This window comes from Protopterus annectens, chromosome 14.part0 (assembly GCF_019279795.1).
Source record: "Protopterus annectens isolate FY-2018-M chromosome 14.part0, PAN1.0, whole genome shotgun sequence".
Lineage (NCBI taxonomy): Eukaryota > Metazoa > Chordata > Ceratodontiformes > Protopteridae > Protopterus > Protopterus annectens.
Window position 1 is genome coordinate 565,523,349 of NC_056748.1, and position 26,762 is coordinate 565,550,110.

At 41.5% G+C, this 26,762-nt stretch overlaps 1 protein-coding gene across 1 annotated transcript in view; it reads left to right on the forward strand.

The window, feature by feature from the left end:
• Positions 1–17,637: 17,637 nt before the first annotated feature.
• PTEN (phosphatase and tensin homolog) overlaps positions 17,638–26,762 on the forward strand; it is a 942,442-nt gene continuing 933,317 nt past the window's right edge. Inside the window, exon 1 of the mRNA XM_044055599.1 lies at positions 17,638–18,591. Within this exon, the coding sequence (XP_043911534.1) occupies positions 18,513–18,591 (79 nt within the window). The 5' untranslated portion in view covers positions 17,638–18,512. The remainder of the gene's footprint in view (positions 18,592–26,762) is intronic.

A 26,762-nucleotide genomic window follows, 5' to 3' on the forward strand; every position in this document is an offset into this window, starting at 1 on the left:
CAGTCGTCTAGGTATGGAAATGCCTGGAATCCTTGAAGTCTCAGGTGAGAGATAACCACTGCCATGCATTTGGTGAACATTCTGGGGGCTGTAGAGAGACCAAAGGGCAGTGCTTGAAAATGGTAGTTATTGGCTTCTATGTGGAAGCAGAGGTATCTTCTTGAGTGGTTGTCCACTTTTATTTGGTAATACGCATCTTGAAGATCTATAGAGCATATCCAATCATCTTCTTCCAAAAGAGGAAGGATAGACTCAACCATGACCATCCGGAACTTCTCTGTTTTTACAAATTTGTTTAATGTGCTGAGATCCAGAATCAGTCTCCAGTCCCCTGTCTTTTTTGGCACTAAAGAGAATCTTGAGTAAAAAACAGATCCTATCTGGTCTGGGGGGACCATTTGGATGACTCTTTTTTGTAGCAGCTTTCAGATTTTGTGTGCTGCTGCTTCCCCCTGACTGGGTGGAACAAAGGGTAAATTTCTGGGTGAAGTAGGACAGAGATGGAAGGGAATGTGGTAACCTCTGGATATTATCTGTTGTACCCAGGAATCGGTGGTTATGGTTCATCAGGCAGTAGGGTACAAGGAAAAATGACCCCCGACCGCTTCCAGAGGTGAGCAGTCAGACAAAGCTTCAAGAGCACTGGTAGGGTTGCCCAGAGAAAGAGTTTCTGGAACCCCAGTTTTGCAGATCTCCCCTGCCCCAAAAGGGGCATCTTCCATTAGAGTTTCCCCCTCTGCCCTTAGGAGAGAACTCGACATGTGCATCACTGTGACTTTTTGTGCCATATCTTCCCGCTCTTCTGATTTCTGGAGTAGAATCGATGAGGGGTGGAGTGTCGGACACCAACGGCAGACAGGATCTTACCATCTTGTTCGCACCTTGCCAGTGTATCCTTAACCTTTGGGACAAACAATGAAGAGACCTTAATGGGGGCATTCATAAAGGAAGCCTTAAAGGAGTCCACAAAGTTGGAAAGGTGCATCCAGGCATGTTATCTCGTGACTATGCCTGTGCCTGCCACTCCTTCTGTTGCATGTGAAATGAGGCGCATGGAAGAATTGGATATAAATTCCAGGATCACTATCTGAGAGGCTACCTTGTTGCGCACTTCATCAGAAATAGATCCTGCAAAGGTTTCAGAGAGTTCATTGATAAGGTCCCTCTGGAGCCTCAGAAAATGTGCCAAGTAATTCAAAGAACTTACAGCGAAGGTCGATGAAGAAAACACACACTTCCTGAGTCTGTCTATCGCCCACGACTCCTTGTTGGGTGGATGGACAGTCTGGCTCTCTTCTGCCAAGTCTTTTTTGGTTGCAGCTGCCACCACCATGGCATCTACTGGAAGACCTTTGGACCAAAGAGGATGTTCAGCAGGGGGAGATAACATTTTGTCAGGCTTCCGAGGTATAGCTTCCAAAGTGTCAGGAGCCTTACATGCATGCTGGACAATGAGCTGGACAAACTCATCAGCCGGTGGGGTAACCCAGGAGGTAGGGGGGCAGTGCACTAAAGGCCTGCAGGAATATGGATTCCTCTGAGAAGGGTTGGAGGACTTCCAGCTGCCCTTCTGTCTTAGGATCTCGAGGATGTCACCAAAGGACACCTCATCAGAGGGTGACCGTGGGGACCCTTCCCCTTCATCAAAGTCTGTATCTGTGGTTAGAGACTCCTCAGTGGAGTCCATGTGCTTCCTCTTGCATGAAGCCTTGCAAAGGACTTCCTCAGTGGGGAGCTCTGGGGAAGATTGTGAGGAGGAGATCTCCTGCGGGGGAGAAGTCTGAGGCCCTTGTGCCTAGGGTCCAGTAGTTGTGGCTTGCAACAGTTGTGGCACAGAGTGGGGCAAGGACTCTGACAGGGATGTTTTGCCAGCAGAGGCAAATGCCCTCTCATGGCCTGGAAGGCCAGACTACGTGAAGAGGGATGGGAGCCCAGAATCGAGCACGACAACCTCAGGACCGACGAGCCGACCCCCAGACCAGGAGTCTCAAGAGGGCTGTGCAGCATGAGGGGAGGAGGATTCCTGGAGGGTGCCATAAAAATATTGGCGTTGAACCAAGAACGCCTGCCCCCATGGCACAGCCACTAGCCTGAGAAGGGCCCAGTGCTCCGTGGGCCACAAGGACAACTCCGGCTCCAAAGTAAGGTCCACTGTTGGTGTCAAAGGAAGGAAAGCTGCTGTCATGGAAAAATACAGTCACCTGCAAGAGGGAGCCCAGCTTTAGATGGATTAGAGAGTCCCCTGGCCACAAGTAACTGATCAAAAAGCTGCAACACATCCTGTTCTGAGAGGCTCCTGGTTGACCTCATAGAGAGACCTGATGGAGATTCTGGCCTGTCCAAAAAGGGGCTGTACTGACTTTCCACAAAAGGGTCTATGGATGGAGAGTACTAAGTTCTGTCAAGTTTGCGTAATGCAGAGCCCGGAGCCAAGGGTATCTGCACTGAGGAGAATGGTGATGACGGTATCTGCGCCAACAAAGGTGGTGCCATGGGCATCGAGGGTGTCTGCACCATGAAGGGCGGTGTGGCAAATGTCTGCACTGATGAATACATTGCTGCCAAAGAATGTGCCTGTACCAGTAACGATGGTGCCGAAGGTGATTGCATCGTGCAAGTCGGTGCCAAACGCATCTGCACCATAGAAGGCAGTATCCCGGAAATTGACTGTATCAGCAAGGTTGGAGCCGAAGGAGACTGTAGCTGTAGAGATGGTGCCAAAAGAGTCTGCACCGACGTCAGTAGTGCTGAAAAAGGCTGTGACAATACTGTTGGAGCTGTGAGTGTCTGCACCGGGAACTCTGGTGCCAGTGAAGAAGACATAGCTGGAGTGAGAACAAATTGGGGTGGTGCCAAGGCTGGGACCGAAAGGACCACAGATGGCAGTGCCAGGCCCAAACTTTTCACCTTTTGTGAGTTGACTCCTTGTGTTCTTCAGAGGGAGACGAAGTGAGCGATCTCGAGGAGGATTAAAAAGAATGCCTCTTACGGGGTTTAGAAGGAGGAGGTGAGCCCTCCGACTCAGAGATAGCCTCACAGAAAGGAGATTTAAAAAGGCCTTTTAGTATAAGTTTGTTCTTCCTTTCATTCAGTGTCCTAGTTGAGAAATTTCTACACATCCCACACGGGGGTCTACTGACAGGTGGGAAACATTCAGACAATAAACACACAAGTCATGACCATCAGAAAGAGGTAACTTATGGCCGCATTCTGTACACTGTTTGAAACCAACACTACTTTTCTTATCCGACTTTGTAATATCATGGGAAAAACTACGATACTACTAAAAAGTTATGAAAGTACCCAGAAAGATGAGAAAGGGAGAGAAAGAATTACCAACGATGGTAATGAAGAATTACCTCAAAGGTAAGAAAAAGGACAGAATATACTATAGGGAGAGAGACTCAAAGTTGCGATAGGGTAAGAAGATAGAGATAGTGAAGAATTGAAAACTTTCTATGCACTAATAATAGAAAAACTTCAAAAAATGGAACACTTAACTGAAAGAAAAGGCTTGACATGGCTGTACAGCAAAGCAGCAAACAAAGTCTGAGGTAACAGGGAGCAGAGCATTGTGGGTAGGATCTTGGCTCGAGAGTTTTTGACTGGCGTGAGCTTGGTATAAGGCTAGCTTGGTTCCAAGGATGGAACCAATAACCCATTGTAAGGAATGAACGAAGATTAACAACATCAGATTATTACATTCTCAAGAAAGATTATCCATGTTGAGAGTGATTTCGGTGTCCAAAATCTGAACTACCGTGCCACATCCTGAAATTTTAAAATTGAGGAAAGGAATGCTTTCTGAAAGGTGCTTGATGAAACAGTCGAAACTTTCAGGTGTACCCTGCCCCACAAAAAATTTTGTCTATGTATTTTGCTGAAAACCTAGTAGATGAACCAGGGTTTTGACTTACTACGCACTTAAAACCAGATTAGCTTATGCTGGGCCATTCTTGACCCCATCACTACCCCTTTAATTTGTTGGTAAACAACTCTATTAAAATGAAAAAAAGTTTCCTTGTAGAACACAAGAGATCAGGGTGCAAATTGTTTCAATTTTACTATGAGAGAAAGTGGAAGAACCATGTAAGAATGCTTTAACATATTCAAGATCCTCAGTGTGCAGGATATTAGTGTAAAGTGATTCAATGCCCAGTGTAACAAGCATTTCATCTTCATTTGTTGGTTGGTTAAGAAAATGTTCAGTTTAAAAAGCCCAAGAGTCCTTCAAATATTAAGGTGTGGCTTGAACTATTGGATTAAGTAGTGAGTCAATAGATTCAGGAATCTTCTCAGTCTTAGTCCATTTATTTGACACTGTAAGCCTGAATGGTGGGTTTGTTGCATCCATTTTTGGGATGCCAAAAAACTTCCAAAGACTGGGTGAGGTTACAAGCATAAATGAAAATCTTCCAATGAATTTAAATTATTTTGTTCCAAGTTCTTAAGCAACTTGTCTGTCTGCGAAGTTATGTCAGACAGCCTTAAGATCCACTTTTTTATAGTATTGACTATTAACCATGACTGTCTCCAATATGTTAATGCATTGTGCATAGTCCATTAAAACAATACCTCTTCCTTTATCCGCCATCATGATTCAAAGGCTGTTATCCTTCTCCAATTCACGTAGAGCTGTAAACTCAGAAGGCATGAGGTTAAGCCACTTTTCTGTATTACTTTGTTGTAGAAAGTTTCAGAGATCACACTCACACACCTTCTAGAAAATCAGGAGTGTATTGCGCAGTGGGGGGTTGAAAAGGCTTTTTCTATTAAGTGTTGTAGTACTGTAATCTGTTGAAGCAGTGGATTCCAATATTTCCATAAGGAAATGTTCAGGAACAGTTATTTGGAATTTAACAGCCAGCACCCATTTTTCATGAAGATGAATACTGCAAGAGTCATAGGTTCATAGGTTCATAGGTTCATACTAGGCTATCTGCCCGAGGGCATTTACAAGCCTAGCCCATAGTTTTGTGGCTTACGCCACCCCTTTAGTATGGGGAACTATACCCATTATTTTGCTGTGCCTCTGTTGAGCAGTGACACTGAGGTAATCCCTGGGGTATATCTGCGATCTCCCATCCATTGGTCAAGATTTCTCTTGAACAAGGCCAGCGAGGTGCTCTGCCTCACATATACCGGGATTTTATTCCACAGCATAGGGAGTCTTTGGGTGATGAATCTATCCCTCCAGCACGTCCTATTAATAGCCGTGTCGAGGTTTAAGTCTCCGCCCTTGTGGCTCTGACAGATCTAGATTTTTGAGGTGAAGCATATTCATCAAATCTGGGTTTGACATGGCCTTGTATGTTAGGCAAAGGTCACCTCTGAGCAAGCGGTGGCGACTGAATAGAGCTGGAGTTCTTTCAGTCGGGCAGCATAGGACAGATGTTTGAGACCCTTTATCCTTTTGGTGAGGAACTTTGTGGCCTCTCCAGCTGCTGCAAGTGTCGGGTCAGATACATTCCGAATGGGGCATTGTACTCAATCATTGGTCTGATGAGTGATGATTATAGGGAGACTATGACCTCCCTTGATCTAGATGAGAATCCCTTCATGATAAGGTGGGCAGTGTAGAAGGTCTTCCTAACTACTTTAGCTACATGGGTGTCGAATGACAGACTACTATCAACCTGGGTCCCCAGGTCCCTGATAACTTCTTCTGTACTCAGTGGATTGCCACCTATTTGGTAGCTAGGGGTAACCTTGTTTTTCCCAAAGGGTATGACTATGCATTTTTTGGCATTTAACTTTAGGCCATGGCTCTGGCACCAGTTATCCGTTTCTGTGAGACCCTTCTGAAGGATATCTGTGTCAGATGTGTTTTCTACTATGGCGCCCAGTTTGCAGTCATCTGCAAACTTTGTCAGCCATAACCCTCCTGTGTTTGCTTGTACTGGAAAAGTAGATGCCAAACAAGAGTGGACCCAGGACTGAGCCCTGTGGTACACCACTTGTGACAGGCTTTGAGTCTGACATGACGCCAGCAACTCTGACCCTGTGGGTTCTGTCACTCAGCCAGTTTGCAACCCATCTTGTGATGTATGGGTTAACATTTAAGCTGATGAGTTTTTCAATGATACCCGAGTGGGTATTGTATCAAAGGCCTTCGCCAGATCGAGGTAGGCTGTATGGACTGCCTTTCCCTCATCAATGGCTTTGGTGACTGTTTCGAAAAAGTCAACCAAGTTTAGAAGGCATGATCTGCCTTTGACAAAGCCAAACTGGGATGGATCCAAAGTCTGCAAATTCCTATGTCTTTATTTATGAGGTCCATTATGATCCTCTCCATGGCTTTGCAGATAAGGCTTGTCAAGCTAATGGGCCGGTAATTTCCAGGGTCGGTGGAGGCACCGCCTTTGTGAAGTGGGACCACAGTTGCAGTGCGCCACTCCCTGGGTACGTATCCAGAGGTAAGACTATGATTAAACAGCTGTCCTAGCTGTGGGTTTAATTCCTCGTTGAGTTCGTGGAGCACACAGCCGGGGACACCATCAGGTCCCATGGATGCTGTGTTTTTTGCTTTGGAGAGAGCAGTTCTCACTTGGGCGTTGGAGATGTTTGGGGGGCTGCAATCGCTTGGTATAGATATCTCTCCTTTTGGGGGGGAGGGGGGAGTTCAGTAGATATTCCCACATTATCAGTAAAGATGACATTTTCTACAAAGAAAGCTGCTTCCTGATTAGCTTGTTCACAGATAGTAATTACCCAAAGTCTTTACTGGATAATATTTTCGCTGAAGTTTGCAAATCAAGAAGGTATAAATTCAGACTAATACTAACACATGGTTTACAACAAATGTCCAGCCATCAAACAATTTTGGACCAAACCCCTCAAGCACCGAATCAGAATACTAGTAGGAACCAACCCCCCCCCCCCCTCCCGTAACCTATCAAAGTAATAGCTTGGAACACACCCTCAGCTTCCCATTTCCAATTAGTTTGGACCTAAAACTGATTCAGAACATTATTTCTAGGATCTGGAAAATTATTAGAAGCAGCAGAGACATTGCTGCTATTATGGGATATGCACTTACTTTCTCTCACAAATGAACAAAGTCATTATGCATTTCTTTTGTACACGTAGATCAACCTTTTTTACTTGAACAGAATGTTAATGCTGATAAGACACCAGGCATGTTCATATGTGGCTGTTGTGTTGTTTGTAATTATATTCACATAGGTTCAGACTTTGTTTTCCAACACTGTAATTTTAAAGTAGCATAATTTTAAAGTGCCATAACAGAAATGTAGTTTATGCTGGGGTTTGTGACACTTGCAATAGTTTCTACATAGGTAAAACCTCTCAGAGACATTCTAGTAGAATAAAAGAGCCCTGTGCAGCTGTTCGCAACAAGGACTTGCGAAACACATTATTCAAGCATAGTTTATGCTGCACAGACTTCCAAAAGTTTACATCATAGTGCTTCAACAACTTGATGTTTTTATGGGGATATTGATAACTTTGCTGGAAGTATGTGAACTGAAATGGCAACTATTTCTTGCGCCTGATTCTTTCCCAGGGCTTAATAAAACACAACATTAAATGACACTGCATTGGCTCAGGTTTGTTTTTCAAACTTGTTTCTGCCTTGTTTTGGGTTTGTTTGAATTGTATTACCTTTTATTACCTTTGACAGTGTTTGCACATTAGTAGTAGTTTTTCTTTTGAAACTAAGACACGTCAGTTTTTTTATAGGTGGATTTTATTGTAGCTAAAACAATATATATTGACTTGTATACTGCATTCATACAATGTTTTTCCTGAAGAAGTTCTTACTACAAATAAAGAACGAAAGCAATCAACACAGGTTCTGCTTCTTCTGTCTGGTACAAGAAGTTTTTATTATATTTATTTTTTTTTCTTCTTTTTGCAATCATTTTTTGAGTTTATAATATATATATATGTATATATATATATATATATATATATATATATATATATATATATATATATATATATATATATGTGTGTGTGTGTGTGTGTGTGTGTATATGTGTATCCATGTCAAGCTCACCAATGAATGGAGCTGTGGGCAGCAGCACAGACTCTACATGATGCCCTATAGGAGGAAGAGTTGTACAGACCAACCACTTTCGACATCTACTGTGGTGTGCAGTATCCTGAAGATAGGAGAACACATATCAGAGACTGTGCACCATGGCAGGGCTAGCCATTGACGGTGTAAAATATGGCTCTAGGTGAGTCAGTCATGTTGACTAATCTCACCAAATGGGCATAGGTAGTTACCGGGTTGAGGGCATGACCTACACATCTAATGGTGGAAGGGGTGAAATTGCCCCTATTGGTCAGTGTGTACTCACCCTGAAACTCAGTAGCCCTGTGTCAATAAGCTATTGGCCAGCTGGTGTCTAGTTGGTCAGCTAGAGTTACCTGTGATAGCTCTGTTGAGCGAAAGCTGGACATAAAAGAACCTGCCAAATGTGAACTGAGAATTGCTACACTTAATGTAGGTTTGGTGACAGGATGCAGCTTGGAAATGGATGACATGATGATACAAAGGAGGTTGGACATCCTATGTATCTAACAGACAAGATGGAACGGCAGTGCAGTGAAGCCACTTGGCTTAGGATCTAGAGTCTACTACTCAGGAGGAACACAGGCTACAAATGTTGTGGGAATTGTGGCGAGAGAGAGACTTCAGAAGGCAGTGAGGGATATAATTAGAATTACTGACAGACTCATGGCAATCAGACTTTTGTGCAGAGGTCAGTTAGCTCCCATGTGGATATTAAGCAAAGTACCAGACTGTGGTAATGAAAGCCCTCTGAAATGCTGGATTTACTTTCTCTCTCTCTCTCTCTCTCTCTATATATATATATATATATGTAAATATATGCATACACACACGTATTTATATGTATGTATATATATATATATATATATATATATATATATATATATATATATATATGAGGCTGAGTAGATGTTGGAACTATGTAGACAAACAATGATTGTGTCATAAGTGATCACAGAAAGACACACATGCTCAGTCACACAATTATAATGCATGTCCACACTTTACACATTCAATTAACTTTAGGAAGTGACATGGTAAACAAGTGTGCAAATGCTACAAACTATAACCAAAAATGCACAAGCAGATTCATACAGACATACACACACACACATATCAACAAATGCACTAACCAAGAAATAAAACTTCTTTTTTGCAGGGGGAAGCCCCACTGACCCCCACCCCTACAACTTTGCACGCACCTACTCCAAGATTATAAAATAAGGGAATGGACATTTTCCTATCTCTACCATGGCATGATTTCACAGTATAAATAAAGACACATTTCAGTAGGATGTGACTTGCAAGTTACAACACACCTTTATTTATTTGTATTTATTTGTCTTTTGTTAACCGGGTTAGTCCACTGGGCTTTTGGCCCATTTTCAGTGGAGACCTGAGGAGAAAAGCTCCACAAACAAAAATAACAGTAACAATATCAATAATAAAGTTTACATTACAAGTAATGTGAACTTGTATACATAACTACATACATTCTTGCTTATAAATGAATTTGTGTAACATACCAAACATACAATCATGTGGTAGTGGAAAAAAATTTGCAATGCATAAGATTCAGCAAAAACAGTAGCTAAAAGGTAGAAGAGGTAGAGACCAGTATTAAAACTGATGGTTTATAAATAAGGCATCTGAAAAAAAGAAGCTCATTAAACTTCCTTAAACAGTAAAATTAGTTGGTAGAGAGGAGGAAAGAGTAATAAATAGAAAGGTGAAAGTATTGGGGGTGGAGAGAAAGGTTTAGAAAGTCAGAAGAGTGGTAGAAAGCTGAGTAAGAGAAGAGTGAGAGAGAAGTGTAGTATTTGAGGAAGAGAAAGATGAGATATACGTATAATAGGTTGGGTGGTGACAGGTACAGGATAGAGACTTAGCAAGGTAGTTCTTTGGTTCTCTTTTAAAATGAAATTAGGACTGAATAGAATGTATACTGGTTGGGAGTTTATTCCAGGTTTCAAATATGGAGCATTTATAAAGTAGTCTGCCTATTGTTTTGTTAGGCCTGTAGGTGTCAAGTAGCAGCTGGTTAGCGTTATGAAGGGATAAGGTGGTAGACAGGGAGGGACAGTCAGCAGGACTGTATAGCAGAGAATGTGTCATCAGTAGCTGAGATAGTTGAAGTAGTTGAGAAAATTACAAGCCAATGAAGATGGTTAAGGGCAAGGCAGTGATGGGATTTGTAAGGGAAATTACAGGCAAATCTGGTTATCTGGTTGTAGGTTTGTTGAAGTTTGGTTAAAAGATTAGCTTGGTAGTGGGTAAATATGGGGAACCATAGAGTAGGCAGGGGATGAGGTAGGCTTGGGCTAGAGAAGTCCTAGAAGTAATGGATAAGATTTTTTTGTCTCTGTACAGTAAACTAAGTTTTTGATTGGTCTTTTTGATGGATTGTTGGATGTGATGGTCAAATTCAAGTTGATCATCAACTATGACTCCTAAAAGTTTGATATGGGAGTCAGCATAAATGTTGGTGTTGTCTAGGGAAGAGAGACTGAAAGATGTTATAACGTTGGACATAGATTTTAGAAGAAAAAGAAGAAACTTAGTTTTCTTTGGATTAAGGATGAGTTGGTTATTGATTAACCAATATTCAATGGCATTAAAAGAAGTTTGGGTGAGGGGGTGAAGGTCAGTAGGGTTGTTGGAGAGGGTAATAAGTGTAGAATCATCAGTGTACTGGATTACAGAAGAGGTGCAGCAGGCAGAGCGGAGATTATTAGTAAAATGGTTAAAGAGAAGGGGATCCTAGAATGGATTTCTGGGGCACACCTGTCTGAAGAGGTAGGAAAGGTGAGCAGGAGGTCTGCCATCTAACAGACTGTTGTCTGTTGGAAAGATAACTAGAGAACCAGAGAGTGGTTGATCCAGAGATGTGGAGATCATTTAGTTTAGTAAGAAGCTTAGGGTGGGAAATGGTGTAGAATGCCTTGGAGAGGTCAAGGAATAGGCATGACACCAGTTTATTGTTATCTCTTGCCTCTGCTATAGTCTGGGTGAAGGATAGAAGGGCTGTGGATCTGCTGTGGTGGGGTCTAAATCCATGGTGAGTGGGGGTGAGGAGATTTTCCTGGAGCAGATATTTAAGACGTTGCCTAGGAATACATTCTTCTAGAATTTTTGAGAGAGGGGAGAGGATGGCTATAGGTCAGAAACTGGAAGGGTCAGTGGAGTTACCTCCTTTGTGAAGTGGAATTGTATAAAAGGATTTCCAAATTTCAGCGACGGAGGATTATTTAATATAATGGTTGATGAGGATCGAGACGAGATATGCTATAGCACTGACTGCAAGTTCAGAAATTTGGGACGTGGGTTATCAAAGGAAGGAGAGCAAGGTTTAAGTTTCTACAAAAGGGATTTTATACAGGAAGTGGAAACGGGTTTCAGGGAGAAGGATGAGTGTGAACAGGTGGTGGAAGGAGTGAGGGTTGTTATTGGTTGTTGTCGGGGGAGTCCGTTTGCGGACAGAGTCTATGAAGTAGTTGTTTAGTAAGGTGGCGGTTTCAAAAGGTGATTTAGTGGGGAAGGGGTTGGGGTAAAAGGTTTCCCTAGATGGAGACTATTGTTCATAGTGCACCAGAATTTTTTAGGGTTTGAGGTGTGAATACATTGAGCTTCTTGGTAGAATATTTTCTTGTCTTGGATAATAAGTTTTTAGCAAGGTTTCTTGGTTCTTTGAATTGAAGGAGGAGAGAAGAAGATTTTGACTTTGTCCATTGCTTTCAGGTAGTGTCTCTAAGTTTCATGGAGGAAAGGGTATCTTTAGAGATCCAAGGTGCTGGACTGGATTTGATCCTAATTTTTATGATGGGTGCCAGGGTATTTAGTATGTTTAGGAAAATATTGTTAAACTCAAGAACAGCATCATTTAAAGGAAGGTTAAACAGATGAGACCAACTGACTAGAGATAGTTGATTGTTGAAAGTTTCTGTGTTGATTGGTCAGGTTGCGGCAGTCTCTATAAAGGTGGGTTTTTTGAGGTATGAGGAGGTACTCTAAGTATTCAGATGTGGAGGTGATAGATTAAGGAGTCTGGTAGAGTGCTGGGATTATGGTACTAATTCGGGTTGGAAGTTAAGATCCAATCAAGAATGGAGCTGAAGTTTTTATTGATGTGGGTGGGAGTAGAGATAAGTTGACTGAAACCAAAAAGGTTTAAACTAAGGCTAGGGGAGAGTTTATTCCAATCAATATTGACGTCACCTAGTAAGATTGTCTCATAGGGTAGATACTGGGAGATCCAAGCTTTACTAGATTCATGAATTGGAATATTGTTACCAGGGGGTATGTAGATAGATGCTATTTCAAATTTCTTGTGTGGGTTAAGGTGACAATTGAGAAAGATGAGCTCGGCAGGGGAGAACTCAGGGTTGGGTAGGGGAATGGGGGAGAGGTTAAATCTTCTACGTACATAATAGCAATGCCTCCCTTTTTTGAAAGTCCATGTTGCTGGAAGATGTTATAGCCGGTGGGGTGGGTAGAATTTCTGAGTTTGTGATATGAGGCTTGAGCCAGGTTTCTGAGAGGGTTAGGATGTGGGGGGAGTGGTGGGATACCCAAGCATGTAGTTCTGTGATTTTGTTTGGGAGACGTTGTAAGTTTATGGAGTAGACAGGTGTTTAGTTGGAGAGGTGGCAGTTGGTGCCCAGTGGGTAAGGTGGAGGTGGTAGAGTTGGAGGAAGAGGATGGACCAGGATTTGGGTGGATGTCCCCATCTGTTAGGAGTGTTATTGGAGGTAAGTTAGGTTTAGAGAAGTAGAAGTAGTAGGTGGTGGGTTTGAAGTTAAGTTTAAGGGATGAGAGAGCAAGATTGAGATGTTTTAGTTTGTGCTAATGGATATAGGAGGCATTGGAGAGAGAGGGTGAAATATGGAAGTGCAGGGTTTTATGATAGGAGGATGTTTTTTGAGTAAGAGTGTATGGTTGAGAAGGGTAATTTAGGTTAGAGTGATAAGATGATAGCCCAGATAGGAGGAAGAGAAAAGGATTTGAGAGGAAACGCACTAGCATGTTGTTCTTATTATGTGGGTGTATTTTAGAGATGAAGAGAGTGGAGGTATTGAAGTCATGGAGAATATTGTAAGAGAGTTAAGAATGTGTAAGGAGGAGCAGTAGGTAGTGCAGGGAGAAAATAGAATAAGTTATGAAAAGAAAAGATGAGGGGTAAAGCAGAGGTGGAGTGATGGAAATTGATCAGAGCTATATGGAAGTGGGAGGAGTGAGAGGCAGGGGGTGGTGAGCAAGGTATAGGAGGGTTTAGTGAGTATGGTAGGGACGTATTGTAATTGGATAACTGGAGTGAGGGGAGAGGGCCCTTACAGGGAGATTAGAGTATAAAGTTAGAGTAGGCAGGGGTGGGTGTAAAGAGGATAGGGTAGAGGAGTGGAGTGAGTCCGAGTTTACTGAGGGCGAACTGAATGGGGCTACACCTAAAAGAGGGGGTCATCAACAGAAACAATCAGCTGGAGCTGTGAGTAGAGGCAGTTAAAATTGAAGAAGCAGTGACCTGTAGCAGATACTACTGGGAGTGGGTACAAAGCAGTTAAGCTGGTTGGAAAAGTTCTAGTAATGTTGTTCTTAGAGGCTGAGAAAAACAAAAAAATGAAAAGGTAGTTAGTATCACCTACATTTTCAATAACTTGTGCCTTTGATCAATTTGAAGACAGCTTAAATGTTCAATATACTGTTCACTTGATTGTCTGAATAGCTCCCAGGTGGGCATATGAGAGTTTCTCCAAGCTAGTTCATGATGAAAAGTTCAGGGACAATTTATAAGAGACTTCGGTGCAATATACACACATATTGACCTGGTGGAATGTACATTTTATTTGACTCTAAAGGAATCACGTAAGTATGACAGATACCATCACCCAACAAACCACATCAGTAATCATTTAAAGGTTGTTTGCTTTCATAGATCACCTACCTCCCAAAACTGACACCCACTTTCTGTATATTTCTGATGTCTAATTAAGAAGAAAATAAAAAAATGTTGATAGTTGCAGTGACATATGTCATCTTATTGGCATTAGACAACTGCACTGCACCCCAACAAGCTATATAATTTTATTTGATAGTAATAATTTATTAATCCTTTGCTTTCACGTGCAGCATGCTTCTCCACTATTACTCCAAAAAAGACCTCCACCTTCTGTGTACAGCCACAGTAAAGTAATGTATTTCAAATTGTTGCTACAGGGCACCCTACCCCCAAACTGACTGCCATAAAAATTAAATAAAAAAATAACTTCCAAATTTGTTGTGCTGTGGGCAAGGTGTGCTGTTACCACTGCTCTCTGATCTGCCTGGTTTCCTGCAAAAAAAAAAAATAAAATAATAATTACAGTGATGAACTTTAACTTGGAGAATTTGGACACTAAGGTCTGTCTCCACCCCTCACCATCACAGCAATGATCACATTAATGTGATCAGCCTCAGCCTGACATATGCTTTCTTTTACCTTCTGACCCCTTACAAATATATAGGCACCTCTGGTAATCACCTGATTGTCAAAAATGTTTAATATTTATTTACTTATTATGTATTTGTCTTTGTTGGCTTGGAAAGTCCAACTGGGTAGAGCTCATTTTCTGCAGAGACCTGGGAAGAAAAGCTCCATCACAGTACATTTATATTAACAAGGGAATTTCAGACAATAATAAAATAGTCAAATAGCCACAATAATGTATTGCTGCTGTAGTTGCAGCTACACAGAAACCCCCTCCAACATCAATTGAGGTAGATGTGAAAAAAAATCTGTATTCTGCTGTGGGCATTTTCTACTGTACCAGTAGCTGCAGTTCTTTCTGGTTTCAACCAGAAATTAAAATCAAATTCATGCGTGCAAGAAAGAACCTTCTCTGAAGATTCATGTGTCTGCTGCTCTCGGTAATCCGTTGCCACATAACTAGAGATCACTGGGAAAGTACTGCAGGTTCTTAGACTGCACAGCAATAGAACATGGGTTGATTACTCATTTCCTGTCACTTTGTTCGTGGAACAGAGGTGAGAAGTTATGCATGACCTTCCGCTTTTCTCTCTGGCCATATCCTCAGGTCTGACCAGGTACATCCTTCTTACTGTAACCTTTTGTAAATTTAATGTATGTAGTTTTGTGTGGAGCTTTTCTCCTCGGGCCTCTGATGAAACAGGGCCTGGTGTCTAAACAGACAATCCTAGTAAACAAATACTAATTAATAAATAAATTAATTAATTAATTGCATGGCCTGGAAACAAAAACTCTGTCAGCAGACACTTCTATTTTTGGTTTATTTTTAAATGGGTCCAGGACATATTTGCAATAGCTATTTAGAGGGTGTGAATGTACATGTGTGGTTAGGGGGCAAGCACCCCACTTTGTTCCATGGTGTCTGGCACCATGGGACTGGAGGTCAGGTCTGAACCACAAACCTTTAAGCTGTGAGGCAGAAACCTTAACCACTGCGCAACCATAATGCTCATATTCAAAGAGCTACAGACAGACAAGCTTTTTGAAGGTTTTCTATAGTAAAAAAAGGAAATGGCTCGGTAATTTGTAGTATATATATGTTTACCCTCTTTGACCATAAATAATCAGAGCAGTTTTCTTGATAAGTAGAAAATGTCAGAAGAGCAAAGACATGTTAAACAAGTGTTAGATAGCATACTAATCATGGCTATTTGTTTATAGTACATGTTGAGTGTTATTTGTTTTACATTATGTTTAAAAGGGTTTTAACAATGTTAGTACTGGTGGTTACTACTTTGTGATAGTCTATAGTCTTATCTCTTGTCTCAGCGTGCAACTTGCTGAGTTCCATGGCCTTCACTGTTTTCAGTAAGTAGGTTTAAACACTGATTTCCTGTTACTATTGTCAGGATTAAGTTTTCACTTGTCAGGGAAGTAGATACCTATCTACCCTTTAAAGTTTAACGCTGGCCTTAGTTATATTGCACTCCTTTAAATTCTAATACATATGTCTAGTACAATATGAAATTACATTTATTTATTATTTTTTTGACTAAATGGCCCTTCTGGCTCATTAAAGTGCACCTGCCCATGGAAATATAAGAATGTTACTGCTAAAATTATAAATTGTAGTGTCACCAAGTGTTCCAATTTCAGATGATACATGGAATTAAGAGTACACCTGACCATCAAAGAATAGGGTGCAACCTTTTCAAATGCCCAAAGTGAAACATTTTTGTAAAAGCATGAGATTACCCACGGCCAGTGCAGAGGACAGAACTCCACTTTAGCAGTATAAAAACTTAATTCTTATTGTATTTAAGTTGTTGCTTATGTTATTTCTTGCAACATTTAGATGTTTCAGAATGATACAAAATAACTGTTTTATGCAATTAATAAACAAAACTTAAAAAAAATGTTTGTCCTAAAACATCAGGGCATTTGTCATTTTTTTTCTACGAGACACAAATGCCCAAAGAGGGACTGTCCCTCACAAAAATGAACTGGTGGTAGCCCCAGCAAAGAAGATAACTATCCATTGATGTATGACACTACCTATCCATTTAAAGGTTTCTAATGCAATATATTCAGCTTCAGTACGGCTTGTTCGATTACGTATTTAGGCTATGTATATCAGAAAAAAGGGCAACTATGCTACTTCCCGTGCGTCTGTTTGTGTTTATGTTTGGTGGGGGGCATTATCTGGTTGTAAAAGTCCTGCATACTCCCCTACAGGGTGCCTCGAACGTTTAATAAATGATGACATAGGGTCCAGTCAACAACCGATACGCGACATCAGTGTGCGGTCCAGTAAAACAAATATGATTTCAATGGTTGGATTTTTTAGAAATTTCACGGTGTATTAACAAGTAAAGTAACATTTGATGCCTTAGCTGTTTTCAGATTCTCACCACACATTTAAAATCTATGGATTTGTTTAATGTAATGTAACCGAGTAAACTGTCATTTCCACTTGTAAGACCACTGGCAGTGAAACTGTCAGGTACAGGAAGTCTCAAACCAGTTTTCGATGACTATTGGTTGTGGGTGGAGTAGGGGCGTGGCTTGTACTTATGTAATGGGTGGGCTACTTATGAAGATCTTGTCCTGTCCATTCTCTTAAAAATCTGTTTGAAACCTCTATAAGGATGTGCTATAAGCTGTTGCTCTACAGACGAAACAGAAATATTACATGTTAAATATACTTTGACAGATGGCGCTTGCCATCAGATGGCGCAGTGGTCCAATCAATCATTGTAGTGTGTTACCTACCAAAAACATGAAAATCTCTGTACAATGCATCGTCAACTTGTATGAAGTACTGTGCTATCGCGAATAAAAAGGTTCACCCACTGCCATTTTGATGGGCGCCAAAGTCTATAAACCTATCTTATCAGTAGCATGCCTACTTCTTTTAATCTTTCACTTTTCTTTGCTGATGAGATGATGCATACTCACCATTCTCTTACTACTGCATAACAAACACAGTTACTTTAAAAAAAAACTTAACACCGGCGGTAGTTCTCTTGTTGATCTTAGCACGCTCCGGCGCTAAAACCGAACTTTACCACGAATCGTAAAATCTGCACCCCCCCCCCCCCAAAAGTTCCCATTACACTGTCACGTGACCTCTGCTCAGAAAGTAGACCTCACGGTAGTTCTACTGAGTATGTGTAGAAGTGTATCTACGCACAGGTCAGGTTTGAGATGTTACCATTTTTTATCGTAGCCTGGGATATGGTGAAATTATTTATTTGAAAAGGAAGGTGGTAGCAGCTTTCGTGTTACCTACCGAGGGCTTTGTTTTGGTGTCCCGTAAACGCATTATTGTAGAATGAGAATGATGTGGCGGGACTATTTCGTTGGCGGTGGAATATGATGCCTGAGATTTCTCTTTTCCTCTCTTCTGGAAGCCATGATGGAAGTTCTAGAGTTTTGATATAACCTGGGTTGAAAAGGGATGAAGATTAATATCTGACAAAAACAGTTCAAGGGGTGTTTTTTATTCATTTCTATTATTTTGTTTTATTTTTTCTGAATGGTGGAGGCTGTCAGTGTTCACTTCGATTGGGAGTAATATGTCAGCAATAGTACGGTGCAAACGTTAGATAGGATTTTAATATTTTTCACAATTTCTTGGTCTAGGAGAGCTGGAGAGTTTTCTCTCCTACCTTCTGCTTTAGAGACGGCGGCGGTGGCAGATTCAGAGACTTTGGCCGACGGTGAACCTTGGATTTTTAAGCTTTGTGGAGTCGGAGAGGCTTGTTCAAGTAGACTTTTCGAAAATTGGGGTCGTAAGCGGGGGCCTCTGAGCAGCAGGCCCTCCCGAGTGTGTGAGTAGGGTACCCACTTCATAAATAACGAGACCTGGAATACTACATACAGCGGTAGGTGTTGGAGACATAGAGGGAGCAACCGCTCAGGGGGAGGGAGAGGGAGAGCCATTTACATTCTGCAGAAACACCACACTCTCCCTTTTTCTGTCTCCCTGTTGCACATTTAGTCCAAGACATGACCGCCTACATTAAAGAAATGGTTAGCAGGAACAAAAGAAGATACCAGGAAGATGGGTTCGACTTGGACTTGACCTGTATCTTTTCATGTGTTTATTATATGTTTGGATGACATGGTCTTGCGTCTTGGATAAGGGGATATACAGTCATGCAGTAAGGGGAAATGCTTAATAAAACCGTGGTAATATTGAAATTATTATGCTTGCATCTTTGACAGCTTTCAGTGGGTATTGCATCTTTGACAGCTTTCAGTGGGTATGCCATTAGCTACGGTTTCGAAAACGGAGGTAAGGTAACTCATATTTTTTCTCAAGTCTGATTTAGTTGCATTATGTTTGTATCACCAGCGAGATTTGTGGTTGTTTTTGGTATGTTTGAACATAATTCCAGGAAAACGCTCTTGTATGTTTGCCTTAAAGGCTGTGATTAGGTCTTGGCCTGTGACAAATGAAATGTCCAGATGAAAATGCAACCTTGCACTGCATGCTGAAGCATTACATCATTGTTTCACAGTCGTTGCTATTCATGTCGGTTGAAATTTGCAGGTTGGTGTAATTAATGCCGTATAATTAAAGCGTGTTAATTTGATTGCTTGGCATGCTAGTCTAGCTTAGCATGTTTGTCCAGTGCTCGTTTGGCGTGCATGGTCAAATTGTTTTGATTGTATTCTAACGCATTATGTTTGGGATGTGCGCAATTGTTAGTGGAGCTTGAGTAGCCTAACTGTACATGTTTTCGCTGCCTAGAGACGGGTATTATTTTGCATTTTTTTTGTTTAGCATTTGTGTGCGTTTCAAGGTTTTTATGTAGCTTTGAAATGCTTGAGTTACCATTTCGTTCTACAATGAATGCAGTGGTTAAATCGTTTACGTGTGTGGGAGTTTCCTGTAGATAATTGTCACAAATGTGGGCTAAGTGTTTGTGGACCTGTCACTTTCAGTGCAATCTGTGGCAAAGGAAAGATTTCCAGAGTCTGCCTGGTTAAGTTGAGTGACATTTTAAGCTGAAATTCTGCATGTTGCTAGTTGAGCTAAAACTACTGTTAGAAAGCAGAATAAGCCGATCACGACATTAAAACGTATTACATGTTGCTTAAATTGGGGTGGGTCTTAGGAAAAAAAGTAGGCTTGTATTTAGTTGTAGTTACTGTATTGCTAGTTGTAGTGAGACGTTACTGTTTGTGGCGTTTGATTTAGTGTTAATGTCACATATATTTCTAGGTTGGTATGGAATGTGGTTTATCAAAGGTAACAGCAAAATTCTTGGTAAGCTTTTTCTGGAAATCGCAGACACTTGAGAGAATGTAACTACAGCACTTATGCTGACCATTTGGAAATGCTGATTTATAATAGTTGGACAAAAAGGCATCTGTTTTTTAATGGTTTGCATCTTTTTAAGTTTTGAACAGTGTTGGACATGTCTGAAGAGCTTTGTAATTTCATTTTTAATTAAGTATTGTGTTAAGTAAAACATGGTTTCTTGCAGCATTTTCATACATCTGTGTATAGTTTTACTTTTAATTGGGTGGATGAGGGTGGTTCATTTGGATCCTTTTTGTTTTACTTCCAATAATGCTTCTTGATTAGTGGTATTTTCAATGGGCAAATGAAAACCTAGACTTTTAAAATGTGTTTTAATATTTCTTTAACTTGGAGTGACTGGGCAAAGGCCTAGCTTAGGCCTATGACGAAAAACTCCATTAAGCGCACACAATTGCATGCAAAAAAAGTCCATGTTTACAGTCCTGGTATTAATGTTATGCAAAGTAAGATTCTCCAATACTCTTGTCGGTTGCTTTTTAACTAGTAGTTCCCAGCTTAAGTCTACAATCTTGAGAAGTAAGGGATCGTCTAGTGCAGATACAGATTCTTAGTTTTAGCATTTAAATTTGCTTCGTGCTCAGCACTTGTTCAGAACTTGTAAGCACTAGTTAAGCTACTAATTACTATAGCACTCAACCTTCCTCATTACCTAGAGGAAAACCGTTTTTGTACTTTCCTCACTTGCTTGGAGAAACGGCTCCTGTACTAACTTTCCTCACTTATCTAGAGGAAAATAGTTTTTTATTCAGGCATGTCCAAGGGTCAGCTCCCAGTGTTCTCTCCTGTCTATCTGATGAATCGGGGCATCTTGAGGCAATGTAGAAATTGCCTCGTACACAGACAACCCTCTCCTCCTACCACTCAACAGTACAACCTGTGCGAGATGCACTTATCTAGCCAAATTGGAGGTAAAGCTCTCTCCAACCAAGACTGAACTTGACAGTCAAGCGGAGAGGGTAAACATTTGCACCACACCACACTCCTCACATAGTCTCACTAAATTTACACCACCAAAAAATCCACACATACTAACACACATTTGCGGAGGCTCTCCATAATAATTTGTCTAAGCAACAGAGACCTCCAAAGCAGAAACGCAAGCAACCTCCATCCCCCAACACAACCCCAGTGACACAGCCCACAGACTCATTGTGCCACTCAACGACTGCCAATAAGGCAAAGCAACGTACCCAACACACTAGTCATAGGTGAATCTATAGTCAGGCACACTGATGTCCCACTCGCCAAGCTAAACAAGGAGAAGGTTACTGTCTGGTGCCAGGATCCGCCACATAACCCACACACGCACTCGGGTCACTTCACAACAAGTACAAATATGACTCTCATTGTCCATGTTGGTGTGAGTGACCCGAGACGTACCTCCCTGGACTACAGGAATAGAGACATGGAAGAGCTCTCTGGTCTTGTAGCCCATGCCAGCATTCTGCCATCGCTCAGAATGATACCGCAGTACAAGGACAAAATGACTGACTTCAACAATTGGCTAAGCTTCTGGTGTCATTCTAAGGGGATACAGTATCTGTCTGCCTGGGATGATATGGTCAACAGACCACCATGCTTTGCCAGAGATGACCACCTGTCACCCCTGTGATTACGGATACAGGCTAAGGCTCCTGCCGCCCCTGTAGTGCCTTTTTTTAGGCAAGGTTCAAATGACAAATTCACCACCGTAACAGGAACAAGCAAGCAAAAACTGAGGGTAATGCTACTCAGTGATAGAAGTCTGAATCTCAAAATGCACTTACTCGAGGCAATCCTTACAATGGAGAACATCGATATCTGTGCAGTGACAGAGACATGGTTCAATGCTCCAGAGAGCACCCCTGCACTACCAGGCTATAACTCATACCACACTTTTCGGTCATGTTACCTGGGCCGAAACACCAAAGGCGGAGGTGTCCATAATCATTAAGGATATCCACACCTTCAGGCTAGTTGCTCAGCATAATGCATCAGAGGTTATCCAAGTGCAACTTAACTCTGGGCAAAACTGCAATCCAATTTGTAGCTTGCTACAGATCCCCCACCATGCCCCAGGATTCCCACTCCTCTCTTCTTGATTTACTGGAAAATAGTATGGTTCAACCAAATACCCTAATAATGTTAGACTTCAACTACTCCACCATTAACTGGAAAAACTGCTTGTGTACCAACTCCTTAGCTCAACTCTTTCTGGAATTCATAAACTCCAATGCCCTGGATTAACTTAGCCACACCCCCACCAGGGGCAACAATATCCTAGACCTAGTCATTACCAACATGGGTAACCGGTGTTCCACACCTGAAGTCAACTCCTCGTTGGTCCGATACGACCATAAGATAATAGCCTTTGATATCCACATCCCGCCCCACCCCCCATTAAGGAAACCACGGTAAAAACTTTCTCCAAAGCTAACTTCATGCTTCTTAAGTCAGAAGTGGTGAACTTCATGACACCCATGCAGATGCACAATAAAGTTACAACTGCTGAATTCTACACAGATGCACTCTGTAAGCACTTACACGAGTGCATGGAAAAAAAAAAAAGGAAGCCAATCTGGTGGTCCCCTGCCATAAACAGACTACAACAGAAGGAAGTAACTGTTGCAAAAGAGTAAAATCCCATGAATGGAGGAGCTCCCTGGTCAGCCTCAGTAAGTAGCTGCGAACCCTTATAAGATCCTTCAAAGATAGCTACAAAAAGAAAATCGCCACCAATTCTAAGGACAACCACAAAGCACTCTATAGCTATGTCAAGAATCTTGATGGCAACACCCAGATCTGCTCTGAGTTACAGCACACCGATAGCAACCTATCTGCCAGGATGTTGGCAAACTTTACCCCCTCGCCCCCTAAAGGGTCCATATCTATACAGGAAGAATACAGAGTCCCTGTAATCACAACTACACAGGTAAAAGCTGCACTCTCTAAAGCCAAAAACACAGCATGCATGGGACTGGACAACATCCCAGGCTGCGTTTTACATTAATTACAGAACGAACTGGCTCGCCACTTAAACACCATGTTCAATAATAGCCTCACATCAGGCTTTGTGCACAGCAACAGTTATCCCACTCCACAAAGGGGAGCCACCACTGATCCCGAGAACTATCGCCCTATTAGCCTGATGAACCTGGTCTGCAAGGCCATGGAACGTATAATCATGGAACTCGTAAAGACATTGGTAATGTCCAAACTCTGGATCCCACCCAGTTCGGGTTTGTGAAAGGCAGATCATGCCTCCTGAACCTGATCGACTTCTTTGAGGCAGTCGCCAAAGCCTTAGAGGGTAAGGTGGTTCACACAGCCTATCTTGACCTCGCCAAGGCTTTCGACACCATCCCCCATTCTGGAATTATAGCTAAACTCCCTAAACTAGGTATAAATTCCTACGTCTCAAGATGGATTGCCAACTGGGCTCACTGACAGAACCCACACTGTAAAAGTTGCAGACTCCAAATCTGACCTCAAGCCAGTGACAAGTGGAGTACCACAGGGTTCAGTCCTGGCACCTCTCCTGTTAGCCTGTACTTCAGAGAAGTAGATACCAAACACAGAAGGCCTCTGGCTAATGGAGTTCGCAGATGACTGCAAACTAGGAGCCATAGTAGATTCCCCAAATGATGTGGACATCCTACAGAAAGGCTTCCCTGAGACAGATGCTTCATGTCAGAGCCATGGCCTCAAGCTCAATGCCAAAAATTGCAGCGTCATCCCCTTTGGTGAAAACTCTGTACCCATGAATTACTACCTAGGTAGCAATCTACTTAACACCGAATGTGTGATGAGAAATCTTGGGACCTGGGTGGACAGTAGTCTCTCCTTTGGTCACATCGCCACAGTAGTCAGGAAGTCCTTCTACGTGGCACACCATCATACAAGGGTTCCATCCAGGAAAAAGACGTCATTGTCCCCCTCTACTTGACACTCGGACCCATTATAGAGTATAACGCCCCTTTTGAAGTGTACCTCACAAGACATCTGCATCAGCTGGAAAGGCCACAGAAGTACCTCACGACGAGGATTACTGGTCTCAAATGCCCTACACTGACATTCTCAAACTCCAGCTTCTGTAGCATATTGCCTACTCTGAGGTGATCTCTGTCTAGCATATAAAGTTATGTCAAACGCAGAGCTGTTGGACATGCTAGACCTAAAGAAATCCCAATCCCTCCGAGCTACACGCTTTAGGGACCTAAACCTTGTCATCACAATAAACAGGACATGCTGGAGGGATAGATTCCTGTCTGGGATTTCCCATACTCTGGAACAGGCTACCCATCTATGCCAAGCAAAGTTCTTCATTAGCACTGTTCAAGAAAAATCTTGAGTGGATGGGAAATAGACTCTGGGGATCACTTCTGTGTGTCTGCTCGACAGTGGCACAGTTTTGGGTGGCGTAAGCCAGGGAACCTTGTTGGCTAGGCTTACGTAGGCCCTTGGGCTGATAGCCTAGTACCTACCTATGCATAACTAGGAAGTTGGATCTCCTAAAACTCTGATTATGAAAGCTAGCTCTCAGGAATTCTAAGCTCCTTGCTAAACTAAAGCTAGATGGATTTGATTCCTATGCATAACTAGGAAGTTGGATCTCCTAAAACTCTGATTATGAAAGCTAGCTCTCAGGAATTCTAAGCTCCTTGCTGAACTAAAGCTAGATGGATTTGATTTTTTTTTTTCCTTTTACTAAGCAGAAAAATTCTAGAATGCGCAGATATGTCATGCACTTGCTGATTATCTCTAACATTTAGGGATCTATTTTTATGGTTGAGTTTATCCGCTTGATGTAAGTTGGTGTGTAAGCATAATGCTTACACTTTAGCCCCAATATTTGGACACTGTCTGAGTTGTAGGTGCCAAGAGGAACTAGTAGAAAAAAATGTTTTCCTTTGTTTTTAAAATTTGTTGTGGCAGTGTGTGTGCTTCTGTTAGCCTGGGGTGTGTAATGTTTGTTTCACAACCTCATTAGCTTGCAAAAATTCACTGCATTTCCCAAAATAATGATTTCTTTGAAAAGATTGTATTAAAGTATAGGTTAGATGAAATTGCATTTTTTAAAAAAGGTGTTTCCTTCATCAGTCTGACCAAATATTAATGGCATATATATTTACAAAGCTTAAGTGAAAAATAACTAAGAAATGTGTGTAAATTACACTTTTTTATTAAATTTGTGTACTGGTTTCCTCGGGTGTGGTTGGCATAGGGTAGTAATGAAAACAGAGTGGCAAGCGCAGTCCTTTGGAGCTTGTTAACATTTGGTATGGCCGTTCTGCATTTTTATCTAGTGTACATAAAGTAGTTGGCTGCTACTCGTAGAAAAATATTTTCTGTTTTTCAAGATCAAGCCTCATGTTTTGTGTGTGATTTTTTTCTTTCAAATTGTATTACAGCAATCTGTCCTGGTAAGCATCTAATTACAAACTTACTGAGCATTTTTGTTTTGCAGTTCTGCATTTCTTTTTCTGTACTTTCTCCATTTAGTGTTTTACTTGGGGTTGGTTCATTTTCTCATGTTTTTAATTTGTATCTTAGAAATGTGTGTGTGTTTGTGTCAATGCCTTGCCTTTTTTTTTTTTTTTTTTTTTAACAACCTTTGCAGTTCCAGCTTAAATTAAGCTTTTGCAAGGACCAAAGTCAAATATGGTGCAGTGTCCCGTGTGTTGACAAATTTCTGAATAAACTTCCAGGCAAGATTAAGAATTTCTTGGATTTAGTGGCATATCTTGGCAACTGAGAAACGTATCCCTAACTTTTATCGGTAGTTTCCCTTTCTGTGACCTTTACTCAGTTTTGTCACATTTTATCAATTAGCTTACTTCTAACACTGCATCAGTGCTCTGAATTCCTTAATAGAGTCTCGGATTTTGGCAGGTCACCTCCCAGTTTCAGTGAACAGTAATATTTAATGAAGGTGGTGCGTGATGCTGTCCTCAGGAACCCATCGATTGCGGTACAAGGTCTTCAGCGCCCATTTTATCACATACAGGAACTTTTGTAATTTAACCACCTCTTCTCTGTCACTATGCTTGCTTATTTCCATTTAGCATAGAATTTTCTCTAATGCATACAACATTTTCATTTGAATTACATTGTGGTATAGCTTGTGTGTCCAGTATTTTCATTTCTCGTCCATCGGTTGCCTGACCCAGGACATTCAAGTGTTCCACCATCCCAATTTGATATGTTTCATTAATGTCAAAAAATGAGCTGTGTTATTTAGAAGGAACTAAAAAGTTTCAGTAGTGGCAATAGCGCAAAAAGTTTTAATGCTTTTATTAAGTCTGACTCTAATCCTGTATTTTCCAGTAATAAACCATGTTCTTGTCTAATAGTTCATGTTAAAGCTGTGGCCATAAAGTTATGCATTAATTTTAGTTGTGTAAACTGTGTCCCAAGACAGTGTTAAGCTTGTCGAAATACAAGACAAAATCCATTTTAATGGGGAAAATGAATTTGATGCCTTAAAATCCAAATGACTTTATCACATATAACAATACATTTTAAGTAAGTTGGAATTATTTTTCTCTAGCATTTCTTTTTGGATTTCTGTATTAAATTACAGTGCAGATACGTTTGACAATGGTGGTCACCCCAGTGTCCCCATCGGAGATAATCTTATCCCCCTGCAAAACAGAGGACTTTTTACAGAACCGTAAGTCTGACCATCCTTGTGCAAAGCCCATTGAAAGACTTGTGGGATTAATCAGTCGGGACATGGGGTGTCTCCAATACCACTGAACCAGTCTCAGTTTGGATTTGTTAAGGGCAGGTCATGCTTACTTAGCCAGGTGGATTTGATTTTTTTAAGGAAGGTTACTAAAGCAATGTATGAAGGTAAAACGATAAACGCTGCAAACCTCAACCTGGCCGAAGCTTTTGACAGAATTCTTCACTCAGGTGTAGTAGAAGAGGAATAAACGCCTGTC